The sequence below is a fragment of the Bubalus bubalis genome, chromosome 10 (assembly GCF_019923935.1).
Source record: "Bubalus bubalis isolate 160015118507 breed Murrah chromosome 10, NDDB_SH_1, whole genome shotgun sequence".
In the NCBI taxonomy this organism is placed as follows: domain Eukaryota; kingdom Metazoa; phylum Chordata; class Mammalia; order Artiodactyla; family Bovidae; genus Bubalus; species Bubalus bubalis.
This window is the reverse complement of record NC_059166.1, coordinates 103,406,319-103,420,808: the sequence shown is the minus strand read 5'-3', so window position 1 is coordinate 103,420,808 and position 14,490 is coordinate 103,406,319. Positions and strand designations below refer to the sequence as shown.

At 38.3% G+C, this 14,490-nt stretch overlaps 1 protein-coding gene across 12 annotated transcripts in view; it reads left to right on the top strand.

Annotated features, from left to right (window-relative positions):
- The window catches only part of PHF3 (PHD finger protein 3), a 168,527-nt gene that overhangs the window by 80,386 nt on the left and 73,651 nt on the right, over positions 1–14,490 (top strand). For 8 of the 12 annotated variants that reach the window (XM_025294953.3, XM_025294950.3, XM_025294952.3 and 5 more), the window contains 5 exons: positions 2,290–2,485; positions 3,586–3,733; positions 5,885–5,974; positions 8,012–8,207; positions 8,420–11,261. In XM_025294953.3, the coding sequence (XP_025150738.2) occupies positions 2,290–2,485; positions 3,586–3,733; positions 5,885–5,974; positions 8,012–8,207; positions 8,420–10,524 (2,735 nt within the window). In that variant the 3' untranslated portion in view covers positions 10,525–11,261. Of the gene's footprint in view, positions 1–2,289; positions 2,486–3,585; positions 3,734–5,884; positions 5,975–6,751; positions 6,881–8,011; positions 8,208–8,419; positions 11,262–13,097; positions 13,977–14,490 lie in introns of those variants that run through there. The other 4 variants (XM_025294957.3, XM_025294956.3, XM_025294955.3 and 1 more) reach the window with 4 other exon arrangements.

Here is a 14,490-nt window from a genome sequence, read left to right as displayed (position 1 = left end):
TTGGTGTGAGTCAGTCTATGACTTAAAGGGTAGTAGTGAAATCAGTTTAGTGAGTCATGACTTGCATTTCAGAACAAACAAAAACAGAAATTGGGAAACATCACAATGAATTGCACTGATAAAGATAAGTGTAATTTTGAGAGACTATGTTGTTCAGTCGCTCAGTTGTGTCTGACTCTTTGCTACCCCATGAACTGCAGCATGCCAGGCTTCCCTGTCCTTCACCATCTCCCTGAGCTTGCTCAAACTCATGTCCATTGAGTCGGTGATGGCATAAAACCATCTCATCCTCTGTCGTCCCGTTCTCCTCCTGCCTTCAATCTTTCCCAGAATCAGGGTCTTTTCCAGTGAGTCAGCTCTTCGCATCAGGTGGCCAAAGTATTGAGTTTCAGCTTCAGCGTCAGTCCTTCCAATGAATATTCAGGACCGACCTCCTTTAGGATAGACGGTTGGATCTCCTTGCAGTCCAAGGGACTCTCAAGAATCTTCTCCACCACCACAGTTCAAAAGCATCAATTCTTTGGCTCTTAGCCTTTATGGTCCAACCCTCTACAACCATACAGGACTACTGAAAAAAACTGTAGCTTTGACTATATAGACCTTTGCTGTCAAAGTTATGCCTCTGCTTTTTAATATGCTGTGTTGGTTTGTCATAGTTTATCTTCCAGGGAGCAAGCGTCTTAATTTCATGGCTGCAGTCACCATCTGCATTGATTTTGGAGCCCAAGAAAATATAGTCTGTCACTGTTTCCATTGTTTCCCCATCTATTTGCCATATTACAAAAAACTCCACACATGCATATGTACATGTATTACACACATTACAAACACACGGGTATTTGGAGTGTGTATGTATGTTTATGGATCATGATATAAAGTATACTTTATAAAATACAATGAAAACTACTGAAAACCTTCTTTGGTAAGCCATATTAAAGATTTTAGTCTTTTATCTAAGAGCAGTGGATAGTGATTGAAGGGTGTTTATCAGGGGAGTGACATGATCAGATTGGAATTTTGAAGATTTCTTTGACTTTGAGTAGACATTATGGTGAAGGAACCTAAGTGGTAGACCTTTATGCACTGGTGCAAGACGGAGATGAAATGGTTTTATTTAAAGTGGGCGCATTGGAGGTGGAGGTGAGTAAGCTTTGAGATACTCAGGTAATACTGATAGAATGTTGGAGACTGACTGGATTTAGGGCATAAGAAATGGGGATGTGGAGAAAAGAAAATGGAATGTGTTGAGAAAGTTTATATTCAGTTTATTGGGAGCGATGGAGGATTAAGAGTTTTTTTAAATTAACTCTAGAGTTGTTGCTCTCAGTTTTAATTTTTTTACTGTGGTATGATTTTGTTCAGTAAGATGAAAGATTCTTTAGGTTAATCAGTATGCTGTCCTCCATCACTGTATTAGAGACCGACTGAAATGTATTATAAATTTGGTAACTTTCTGATAATAGAAATAATGTCTTCTAGGAATGGTGTGTTCATATTTTTACAATGTATACCATGGTAAAGACTTAAAGACAGGGTGTTTTTAGATATTGTTATCCCTGAAGAAAGCTATCTTATAGTGTCATAGTATTTTTAGTATACTCATTAGTTTGTTTTGTCTGAGAAAAATCTTAGTAATTTTTCTATTATTTTGAATCTATTAATTTCTATTAATTTTAATGATTAACATTGTAACATTTATAATCAATATTTAGTTTAATATTGTAATATCTCAGATTTAATGGTAGCCCACAATACATTTGTTAAACACTACTAGACTTGACCTATTTTTAGAAAGGTGGAATGATTTTTTTCTTGTGGTTCTGTAGGTAAAACTAGTGTCATTTTCTAAACTTTACTAGTGTTTTTCATTCTTAGTAAATAACTAAGTCACTTTGCAGTATGCATATGTCATGAATTGCTGTTGTATGTAATATGATGTAGTATACAGATTTGTTTTACTTGGTCTTCACATTACCTCTCAAGACTGTTGGAATTTGGTGTAGTTTAGTTTAAAAAATGTTTGCTAGGGGATCAGACTACCTGTTTTAGGGTATGGTTATAATGTTTCCTTTTCAAAAGCTTGTCTGAGTTGTTTAAGGTTCTCTTTTTCCACGTCAATAAGAGAGTGTGTTCCATAAATCATTGTGAGAAATGATGATAGTTAAAAACTACCCCCGGTATGCAGCAGTGCAGTCAGGGAAAGTGAATAACTCTAGAAAGTGAAAATGGATAAAGTTACAGAAATTTCAGTTTACAAAAGTGGTCTATTTTGGTGTTTTCTGGCTTTAGGTCGAATGGCACCACCTGTAGATGATCTTTCTCCGAAAAAAGTGAAAGTTGTTGTTGGCGTGTCTCGTAAACATTCAGACAATGAAGCAGAAAGTATAGCAGATGCTTTGTCTTCAACCTCAAATATTTTGGCCTCTGAATTCTTTGAAGAGGAGAAACAAGAATCTCCAAAGTCAACATTCTCTCCTGCTCCACGGTAATTTTCCCTTCATTATAAATTCTAATCTTTATCCCTCTTTGCTAGATTGTACTTGGAAGTCTTCAGAAGCAGAAAAGTGACATGGTTCTTAAGAAAGGAACCTTTCTTTTGAGATGGTAACTGTACCTTCCTTTATTTTCAACTAATTGAGATTTTTAAAGACTCTAAAAGTTAGAATTGAGTATGTGCAGACTTGACTTTCGGAGAAGGCAATGGCACCCCATACCAGTACTCTTGCCTGGAGAATCCCGTGGATGGAGGAGCCTGGTAAGCTACAGTCCATGGGGTCGCTAAGAGTCAGACACGACTAAGCGACTTCACTTTCACTTTTCACTTTCATGCATTGGAGAAGGAAATGGCAACCCACTCCAGTGTTCTTGCCTGGAGAATCCCAGGGACGGGGGAGCCTGTTGTTCTTCTGTCTATGGGGTCGCACAGAGTCGGACATGACTGACGTGACTTAGCAGCAGCAGCAGACTTGACTTTAAAGCTCTCTTTCATTATATTAGTCCTAAGAGGCAAGAAATAAGTCTTTCCTAAAAGGCAAGAATTAAAGAAAAATTGCTTGCGTTTCTCTGGACCCCATTAGTCCACCTAAGCCAGTCTAGAAGAAAATCATGTAAAACATGACTATGTTAATATGAGTATGTTTTATGAAATGAAAATATAAACTCTTTAATCATAGCTTTATGTACTTTGGCCTTTTGATTCATTTATTTACTTTGGCTCTGCTGGGTCTCTGTTGCTGCATGTAGGTTTTTTCTAGTTGCAATACATGGGCTTCTCATTGTGGGGGCTTCTCTTTGTTGGGGAGCATGGGCTCTAGGCATGCAGGCTTCAGTAATTGTAGTGTGCTGGCTTAGTATTTGTGGTGCATGGTCTTAGTTGCTCTGCGGCATGTGGGATCTTCCCAGACCAGAGATCAAATGTGTGTCTCCTGCTTTGGCAGATGGATTCCCAACAACCGGACCACCAGAGAAGTCCTACTTTGACCTTCTTGATATGCTAAAGTAGAAATACTTGATGAGCAAGTAGAATATACATTTATCATGAGCAGCTCTTTAGGCTGAAAATTTCTCAATGTCATTTTTTTTTAGTCCAGAGATGCCTGGAACTGTTGAAGTTGAGTGTACCTTCCTGGCTCGATTGAACTTCATCTGGAAAGGTTTTATCAACATGCCATCTGTAGCAAAATTTGTTACCAAAGCCTACCCAGTATCTGGTTCCCCTGAATACTTGACAGAGGTACTGTAAACTTTTCTGCTCTTCTATGCCTGGGTTGACATATATGTTTCTGAAGGCAAAAGGCAAGGAAACAGCATAATAAAATAATAAAAATATTTATTTTCATTCATGGTAAAAGTATTTATTGACAGTGACTCTTAAACATTGAATTAATGTAATTACAAGTTCACAAGTGGAGTTTCAGAACTATAGAAAGTTGTTCTCTGAAAGTTTTAAATCCATGTCTTACTCTTTCCAAGATGTACTCACTATATCAATTAAAAATTAATGGATATTTTGCATGGATATCTAAGTTTTTCTTGAAATACAGACTTACATGAAAGATTAACATGTTTATGGCCTCCAGTGCTAGTCTGTTGGGAAGACTTTTCATTATTAACAAGTCTTCTGATTCCCCTATTGCTTGTATTTCCACAACTTCATGACTATGGTTCTTACCTGCCCATTTCTGTGAATGAGGTAAAGACCACAGTTGAGCCTTGAGTAACATGAGTTTGGACTACTTGGGTCTACTTATACATGAATTTTTTCAATAGTGAATACCACAGTACCACATGACCTTCAGTTGGTTGAATCCTCAGATGTGGAACTGTGAATACAGAAGGCCGACTATGTGTTACACTGAGATTATCTACTGCACAGAGGATGGGCACCCTTAATCCCCATGTTGTTCAAGGGTCAACTGCCTAGTTGAAACTTTCCAGCTAGTTGACAGTCCTGAGGTCAGTGACCGTGGTTGCTGCAGTGGTGCCTTTGGTTGATTTTATACCTGAGACAATAGGAAAGGACTAGTAAGCAGTATTTGTGGGAAATAAGCAGCTGTAGTACTATAGTATATACAATATTATATCAGTAATATGATAAATGAGAAAGTATGACTTTTTAAAATTCTTTTGAATAGTTTGTACTTTTCTGTGTTTATTCAAAAAGGAAAATAAATCAGTATATGTGCACTGTATTTTTGTTGAGATTACGTTTTGCTATTATGCTATTTAACATTAAATTTTCTATCCATTCTCAGTCTGCTGACCATAAAGGCAAAGTTTTGCCTATAAGACATAAATCTTACATATGCCTGTTTTCTTTTAAGACTAAGATAAACTCTTCTTTGTATTAGAATGAAATTAATTTAAGTCAGTGTAATATTGCCTATCTAATCTATCAACTTATTTGTCTAGTTGTGTTTTTGATTAATAAACAACTTAGTTATTACTTTTGCATATAGTTTGCTTGGGAAGTAATATTTTAGACACATTGATTTTATATGAAAAAAATTCAGTAGACCCATTATGCTTTTCTTATAGCATAATTAGTCTTCTAAATTTCTAGATCAGTCCACAGTGAAAATAACGCTTCTTTTAAATGAAAAATTAAGTCCTAAACTATGGAAACCTTTTGATTTTAAACAAAACTATTATTCTTTTTTCTGAGCCGGTTTATATGCAGTTGTTTTTCAGAACTCCACCTCTGCTTCCTACTTATTTCTAGTTTGATTTGGACTAAAATTCCAAATAAACTATTTAAAGCAATTAATTATTTAAATGTAATTGGATTAATATTGATTATGATTTTTCTGTCTTCATCAAAAAACAAATATACTGATTAAAGTTTCAAATATTCTTAACTACATACCTCATAATTGATTTTATGTATAGTCCTCTTTTCTTAGAAAGATTGGGCCTTTAAAAAAAAATGAACCTTGCATTATTACAATATTATTCTCTTCTGTTCAAAAGTATACTGTATAGTTAAACTTGATAACTGCTGAAATCCAGCTGTTAGTGATTAAGGCATACCCCAGTTCACTATCACCAAAAAAAAAAAAAAAGATGGGGAAAACAGTGCCCCCTAATATTCTGAAGTCTGCTGTACTCTTGCTGGGTTGTCAGAATGGGATGCTGGCATTGCTGCTTTTTCTTGACCTGAGATTCTTTCTTAATTGTATTTGAACATCCACCTCAGTTATTTGGAGTTGACATTTGAGGTAAAGCCTAATTGCTCTCCCTATATTTTCTTATATTCATTGATGTATTTTATAATCTTTTTTTAAATCACTTTTTCAAATTAGTCTTGGAGCTAAATTTGTATGAAGTATAGATATTATAATGAAGATAAACTGTATACATTGATCACCTTCATTTTTTACCACAGGACCTACCAGATAGTATTCAAGTAGGTGGTAGGATATCACCTCAGACAGTTTGGGATTATGTGGAAAAAATTAAAGCCTCAGGAACCAAGGTGAGGAGAACTTTTTTCTCTCTACCAATAGGTGAAAATATTTGAAAAGTAAACCACTGAGATTTCTTATGCAAGGTCCCCTAGGGAGGACCTATATTGACATAATATGCCATTGGCTAAGGCTCAAACCCATTATTCCTTTAGTTTTTTGTTTTTTTTTTTCTTTTCCCACTTTTGGTATGCTGTCTCAGTGATTTCTATCATTGTTTTGAAAGGAATGTTTTAGAATAAGTATTGAGATTCATTCTGGAATGTTGCCTTGCTGTGATTATAGACATTTGTTTTGGTTGGGGCACAGGCTAAGCTGTTGAGACAGAGATCCTAAAATACAGTGGCTCAAAAAAATAAACTTTTCCTGTTATGTTAGGAGGTAGGTCTGTAATTCAGAGTCTTTCAGTTGTTAGATCATTCATGGATTGGGCTCTTCTGTCTTATTGTTTTTAAGACTGTGGCCCTTAGCAATCAAGCAAAGTCAAAGCTGATTATCAGCTTCAAGTGGGGGAAAAAAGAAAAATGGCTGTTGAGCTGTTTTAAAAGCAAGACCTGGAATGTGCAGTTTTCTTTTCACTTCCTCTAACTGCCATTGGCAAGAGCTTATACTGTATTAGGCTGGGAAGTATGATCTCTGTTGGATGGCCATGTGCCCAACCGAAGGTTAAGAGGGCTCTCTAGTAGGAAATGAGGAGAATAGATATTGGGATATAGTTAATAACCTTTACAGCAATATTTCTCTTTTTCTTTTCTCTCTATATCTTCTATCATTTCTTTAACTCATAGAACACTGCTACACAGGAATATTTAATCATTAGAAGAAATCATTTTTCTCTCCAAGGATGTTAATACTCAGCATGTTACAGACATTCAAAAAATAAATCTTGAATAAATGAACTTTAATTTTTTTCTCTTATGATCAGAAGTCTTTAGTAAGGTTAGTAATCAAAATGGATGCTCTTTAGCTGAAAATAATTTTTTTTTCTAATATAGATTGTTGAATTTAAACTGATACAGTGTTAGAATACAGATAAAACTTTGAAGCACTATAAAAAAAAGTTTTATTTATTTGCTTTCACTTTCTTATGATAGTGAAAATCAGGAAAGTGTTGGGAAATATTACTCTTGGACATTTGGGGAATTGCTTTTCATCTGCCCCTTTATTATCACAAATACGGCATAGTGTGCCTCCATCTAGAACTGACCAAGACACTGTCACAGTTATTGCCTCCAGATAAGGGCATTCGAGGTGACAGATCTAAGAGTTGGAGCCTTAGTCCAGCTCACTCACTGTCCTCCTATGGTCTTGCATCAGTTTAGGCTTTGTGGTTGACCTGACTCTCCCCACTTTTTGATTGTATACTTTCATGAAAAAACATCTGTTTTTCATTCTACCAAGTTAACACCAAATTGGGACTATTTTTTTTTTTTTAATCTGAAACAAAGCCAAGAACTCAGAGGCAAGCAAATAAGTTTCTGAGTATGCCAAATGATTTTATAAAATTTATGGCCTATGTGTATTTGAGGTCATTTCACTCAGCCCCCTTTATTCCTAGATTCAGTTCCTGTAAGTTGGAATATCAGTGGACTTGTGCATTTCTCTGTGTTTGTAATAGTGGGGCAGTGGTGGTGGCTGCTATTAATTTGCAGTGTGCTGAGAATATAGACAGTCCTCTGTAGAAGTTATAACATTGGAAATAGGACTTGGTATACATATCAAGACATGTGGCTTTAAATATCTTCTTTGCCACTGATAAGTGTGTCACCTTGAACAAATTAATTACTTTAGGACTGAGTTTCTGTGAAACACTTTCAGATAAAACAGATCCACCTCTGATCACCAAAGATCAGCACCAAAAGATCAGCAAAGATCTTTTCCTAAAAGTTGTTTCCTTATAGTATTCATATCTGCATTTAAGTTGGTCAGCCATGTTATTACTTGGTAAGTGTCAGAAAACACAATAGATTTTTATAATTGAGAATGGTATTTAAAACCAAGCTATTGTTTAGGTTATTAATTTTATTATTTGTTATTTTCTTGAATAGGAAATTTGTGTGGTTCGCTTCACACCTGTGACTGAAGAAGATCAAATTTCTTATACTTTGCTGTTTGCATACTTCAGTAGCAGGAAGCGCTATGGAGTGGCTGCTAACAACATGAAGCAGGTCAAAGACATGTACCTCATCCCTCTGGGCGCCATGGATAAAATCCCACACCCTCTCGTGCCCTTTGATGGACCTGGTAGGTATCTGTTTCATTAGTAGAATTTGAATGAAATGGGGTGAGAGGGCCCGAGTGGGAAAGCTGAGCCTGCTTTCCTTCTTGGGACTTGGCCCTCAGGATCTGCCCAGACAGGAACAGGCACCTGTTTAGGAGACTGTAGTAAGCAGAATTTTACTCTTTATTATAATGGTTGAAAATGACTCTTGATTGATGTTTTTGATTCTGTACAGGCCTTGAATTGCATAGACCTAATCTGTTGCTGGGCTTGATTATTCGTCAGAGGCTGAAGCGGCAGCACGGTGCTGGTGCTGGTGCTGGTCGCACAGCTGAGACGTCTGACAGTGCACCGGTGACAGTGCCACCTGACAAGAAGAGCAAGACAGAAGTATCCACAGAGGGGGCAGCAGAGGAAGAAAGCGACTTTTTTAATTCTTTTACAACCGTATTGCACAAACAGAGAAATAAGCCTCAGCAAACTCTTCAGGAAGACCTTCCAACAGTCATTGAACCTTTATTGGAAGTCACCAAACAAGAACCACCAAAACCTTTAAGATTCCTTCCTGGGGTCTTGATTGGCTGGGAAAATCAACCTTCTACTCTGGAATTGGCAAATAAACCTCTTCCTGTGGATGATATCCTTCAGAGCCTTTTGGGCACCACTGGTCAAACATACGAACAAGCTCAGTTAGGGACAGAACAAAACACTCTTAAAGAAATTCCATTTATAAATGAGCAAGCTAATCCAAAAGCAGGGACAATAGATACAGGAGAAGCAACTGGTGGTGAAGCCAAGGAAGTGAAAGTTAAAGGAGATAACCCTTCAGAATTGACAGATAATGCAGTAGGAGAAGAGACGTCTGCACTGGGGGTCTCTTCAGTTTCTGCTGGGCCTTTGACAAGTCTTAGTCTCAGAGGTAAACCACCAGATGTTTCTACAGAAGCATTCCTAACAAATTTATCAATTCAGTCAAAACAAGAGGACACTGTGGAAAGTAAAGAGAGAGTGTTAAAACAGCTGCTACAAGATCAAGAGAATAATTTACAAGATAACAGGACTTCAAATACTAGTCCTCCCTGTAGATCTAATGTAGGGAGAGGAACTGTAGATGGTAACGTGAGTTGCAGTGAAAATGCTGTTACTAACACGACAAGGGCCCCGCAGTTTATCAACCTGAAAAGGGATCCTCGGCAAGCAGCTGGAAGAAGTCAGCAGGTGACTACTCCTGAAAACAGAGAAGGAGAAGGCTGCCGTCATGGAGAGAAGCCGCCGCTGCCTGGTCCATCGCACTTAACTGAGCAAAGCAGCGTGGAGGAGAAGATGCCTTCTGTAGAGAAAAGCCCCTGTATTCAGCACAGTGATGATTCAGGAGCTGTACAAGACTCACCATCAGTAGAAAACATACAGTCTTCTCAAGTGGAACAAGCAAAACCCTTACAGGAGATTTTAATGCAAAATATTGAAACTGTGCATCCGTTTCGAAGAGGATCAGCAGCAGCAGCATCTCATTTTGAGGTTGGAAACACATGTCAATCTGAATTTCCTTCTAAAAGCATCAGTTTCACTTCCAGAAGCACCAGCCCCAGAACAAGTGCAAACTTTTCACCCATAAGGCCGCAGCAGCCCAGCCTTCAGCATCTCAAGTCTAGCCCACCTGGGTTTCCATTTCCGGGACCTCCTAATTTCCCCCCACAAAGCATGTTTGGATTTCCTCCACATTTGCCACCCCCATTACTTCCCCCTCCAGGCTTTGGCTTTGCCCCAAATCCCTTGGTTCCCTGGCCACCTGTTGTCCATCTGACTGGCCAGCCGCAGCGTATGATGGGTCCCCTCTCACAAGCGTCAAGGTATCTGGGCCCACAGAATTTTTACCAAGTTAAAGACATTCGGAGGCCGGAACGGCGCCATAGTGACCCTTGGGGTAGGCAAGACCAGCAGCAACTGGACAGACCATTTAACAGGGGTAAGGGGGATCGTCAGAGGTTTTACAGTGACTCACACCACCTGAGAAGAGAGCGCCATGAGAAGGAGTGGGAGCAGGAACCCGAAAGGCACAGGCGCAGAGACAGAGCCCAGGACAAGGACAGAGACAGGAAGGGCAGGGACGAGGGTCATAAGGATAAAGAGCGGGCGCGGCTGCCTCATGGGGAGCGTGGGGCGGATGGTAGGGCGAACAGGGAGAGCAGAAGTGCAGACAGGAAGCCCGACAAGCCGAAGGGCGAGGACCAGGAGAAGGACAAGGAGCGGGAAAAGAGTAAGCATAGAGAGGGAGAGAAGGACAGAGACAGGTACCACAAAGACAGGGACCACGCTGAGAGAGCTAAGAGCAAGAGGTAAAGCCGGCGGGCGGCTACAGGGGTGCATTTAATAACTGTTCAATGTCGTGTCTTTGAAACTTCATGACTGCCTGCTAGGATCGTGCCATCTTTTGAATTTTTAATATTGGTGGTTTGCAGAAGAATAAATTGTGTGTGTTGGTGCAGAGTGCTCTGTGCCAGTGCTCATCATCCCTTCTTCATACCAACAGCCCTAGTTACAGGAACTTAATATTTTTAAAAATTTACATTGCTGTATATTCAAAGATTTGTTTTATTAATATGCAATAAAGGCTTAGAAATTTTAGTTTTATTCCTTAATTGGTAAATATGGTTAACTGTGGAATATATTTACCACCTCTAGTGAATGTCCTTTCTATAATGACTAATTTGAGAGTAATGTGTACTCTGTAAGTTTGTTTTAAATTGCACTGTTTTTAAAGAAACTCTAGAGGAGCAACAAAAAGCCAAGCAACTTCATAATCAGATTATATTAATCATTTTGTTCGGCAGTTTTTGACCAAGAATCAGAAGCCCAAGGAGTACATGTATTGCTTTTAATCTGCACTCACTGAAGGCGTTTATTATTGTGCTACAGCTTTGTGGTAGTCCATTATTCTCCTTTTCTTTTTGGCTCTTCAGAAACTTGAATACTTAAGCTTGTACATGATTTTGTGTTTTGCTATCCTTTTTACTGTAAAATGTAAATATTTTAAGGAATATTTTGATTCTAAATATGATAAAAGAATTTCTCACCTATTTTGTGTGTGTGATTTGAAATTCAGTAGTAAAAGAGTTTCTTCTTTGAGGCTTTAAATACCTTTAGACATTGTTTTTCTGTTACTCAACCAAGAGCATTATAGGTTGAGTAAGATGAGGGGAAAAATGATTTCTTTATCTTAGATTATAGACTATTGAGATAAATCATGTAGTTCTGTTGAGACTAGAATTTAGAGCTACTGCTGAAAAACTGCAGCTGTAATCCAGTTTATAGGTATGTTTCTAAAAACTGGTGCACCGTCAAAATTTGATACACTGACTAATTATTGTAAGACCATAGGACTTTTATTTAAGAGAAACGTGAATCTCTTTGTAAAATGTGTAATTAGCCCTAGCTTGTTTGGGAAGCAAATAATTATAATGTTGTATGCTCATTTTTCTTGAAAGCACAGGTAGGCTATTGTTAATCCAAACCTAAATTTATTTCCACCCTTAATTGCATAATACTATATTGATTGCTTTAAAGTAGTAGCTACCAAATGATGCTAATCCTTGAGACCAAAAGGAGAGAAAGAAAAGCCAGTATTTTTATTTACCTGTATTAGTGAAGAAAAATGCACATGACTTCACAAAATTAGGAAGATAAGTTTGTTTTCCTAAAAAGTTTACAGATAATGGGTTTTGAAACTGAATCAGCCTTGCTGGTTTTAACTGGAGAGAAAATGAGTGGAAATTCAAAACCAAATCATTTTGTCTAATTTGCAACAACTTAAAATCCCTTTTTTTTTTCATCCTTATCTGATGAAATTTATCATCACCTGGAGTCTGAAACAGGATTGCCTGGTGACTCAGATGGTAAAGAATCCACCTGCAGTGCAGGAGACCTGGGTTCATTCCCTGGGTTGGCAAGATCCCCTGGAGACGGATATGGCAACCCACTCCAGTGTTTTTGTTTGGAGAATCCCCATGGACTGAGGAGCCTGGCGGGCTACAGTCCATGGGGTCGCAAAGAGTCGGACACAACTGAGGGGCTAATCACAGCGTACAGCACAGGTTCTGAAACAAGAGGATTTGTATTTAAATAAAAGTTTTTTTTTTTTTTTTTTTTTTTTAATTTGCACTTTTTCTTTTGGAAACTAGCTTGTTAGAAAACAAATCAGTGCAGATTAAAAAAAACTAAGGTCAGTCAGCTTTTGCATCATTATGAAGAAATTGTTACTAAGTTTTACCAAGAAAAAGCCCCCAAACCAAAGAAACCTTAGGTTTTTTATTTCACATATAATTATCCCTTGGTAATCAGTGGGGAACTGGTTCCTGGCCGCACCCCCCCCCCCCCCATACCAAAATCCATGGATGCTCAAGTCCCTTATATAAAAGGGCATAAATTTGCATATAACCTATGTACTTACATACTTCAAATCATGTCTATCTAGATTACTTATAATTTTGTAAGTCTAATACAATGTAAATACTATGTAAATAGTTGTAAATATGAGGCAAATGCTATGTTAATAGTTTGCAGTGTACAGTAAACTCAGGTTTTAGTTTTTGGAATTTTCTGGAATTTTTTCCTTCCATCTGATGTTGAATTCAAAGATGGAAATCCACAGGTGTGGAAAATCAACAATTTGTATCTCAGTAAATGTGCTTTCACTGATCCAACTGATCAGACAACAGGTTTCTTCTGCAAGATACAAGTAAAGAAGAATGGGTTAACCAACTGAGGAAAGCCTTTAAGTCAGTTTTTGATTACTCTTAGCAAATAGTTTTTATACATATAGCTGGGAAATGTAAAATTCTTTGTTCATGTCTAGTAGAATCATGGTAGATTCCATGTAGCTCTCTGTTAGTAATGACCATCCTCTGGGATTGCAGGGCTACTGAATGCTGGAACCAGGTCTCTTAACCCCGGGGACTGACTACTGTGGAGAGTAAGTATGGATATATTGAGTATTTTGAGAGGGTTTTGTGAGAAAAGAAAGGGAAAATGAGAAAAGTTTTCAGTGAGGAGCAGTAGCTCCAAAGCCATTCTCATGCTTTGTCTTACCTACCAACCTCCTTACACAAACTAGTGAAAGTCATCCCTCTGTTTCTCCTGTTTTAAGAAAAGCTTGGTCTTTAAAAACAGTTTGATGCTTTAAAAAATTTAGAACAATCGTATGATAGTTTAAACACTTGTTAAATAAAATGTACCAGGATGTCTCAGTGCTTACCAAGTCCACTCCTTGTAATCCTTGTGTCTGTAAGAAAGCCTCTGTGTACCCTCTGTGGGTCAGACCTCATGCTGAGTGCTTTATGTGAACCTTGGTCAGCCTGCAAGGTGAAGACTTATCTTAGAGCTGAGGAAACTGGTACTCAGAAACCGGTACTGCCCTGAGGTTATATTGCTGTTGTCAGAACTTGAGTCCTAGCTCAGTTCTACTTTTTCTCCGAAGTCCAGTGGTTTGGTTGTTCTCTGACGCTGGAGAACGGAAGAGGGACAGAAGCCTCATGAATGCACTTACCTGTCACAGCCCTTTTTCCTGCTGTCTCATCTACCTGTGGACCACCCGTGCCTCAGAGTGAGCAAGAAGACATGGCCAAAAGTCTATGGGTTCTGTACAGATGTGCAGAGTTTGTATTCATTTCAAACCCTCATTTGCCAGTCGTCTTTTATTAGTTTCCTTTTGCTGCTGTGACAAATTATTACAAGTTTAGTGGCTTGAAATCACACAGATTTATCTTACACTTCTATGAAGTAAAGACTGATGGGTATCTCTGGTGTCAGAGGGTGCATTCCTTATCTGGAGGCTTTGAAAATAACTCATTTCCTTTCTTTTTCCATCTTCTGGAGGCCACCCGCCTACTTTGCCACATGGCGCCTCTCTCTGTCTTCCAGATCAGTGACATGAGTTTTACTCTCTGCCATGTCTGACCCTTCTTATTTCCTGTTCCACTTTTAATGACCCTTGTGAGCACAGTGGGTCTATACAGATAGTCCAGGACAGTCCTACTTTATGGTCCACTGATTGGCAACTTGAATTCCATCTGTGACCTTAATTCTCCTTTCCCTGTGTAACCTAGCCTATTTACACATTCCAGGGATTGAGATTTACAACTTTGAGGGCCATTATTTACATTATTAACTTGCTTAAATTGTAGTGAACGAGATCTTAATTACAAGTCTTTTGGAGTTATAAAACATCTCGGTTCAGTTCAGTCGCTCAGTCGTGTCCGACTCTTTGCGACCCTATGAATTGCAGCATGCCAGGCCTGCCTGTCCATCACC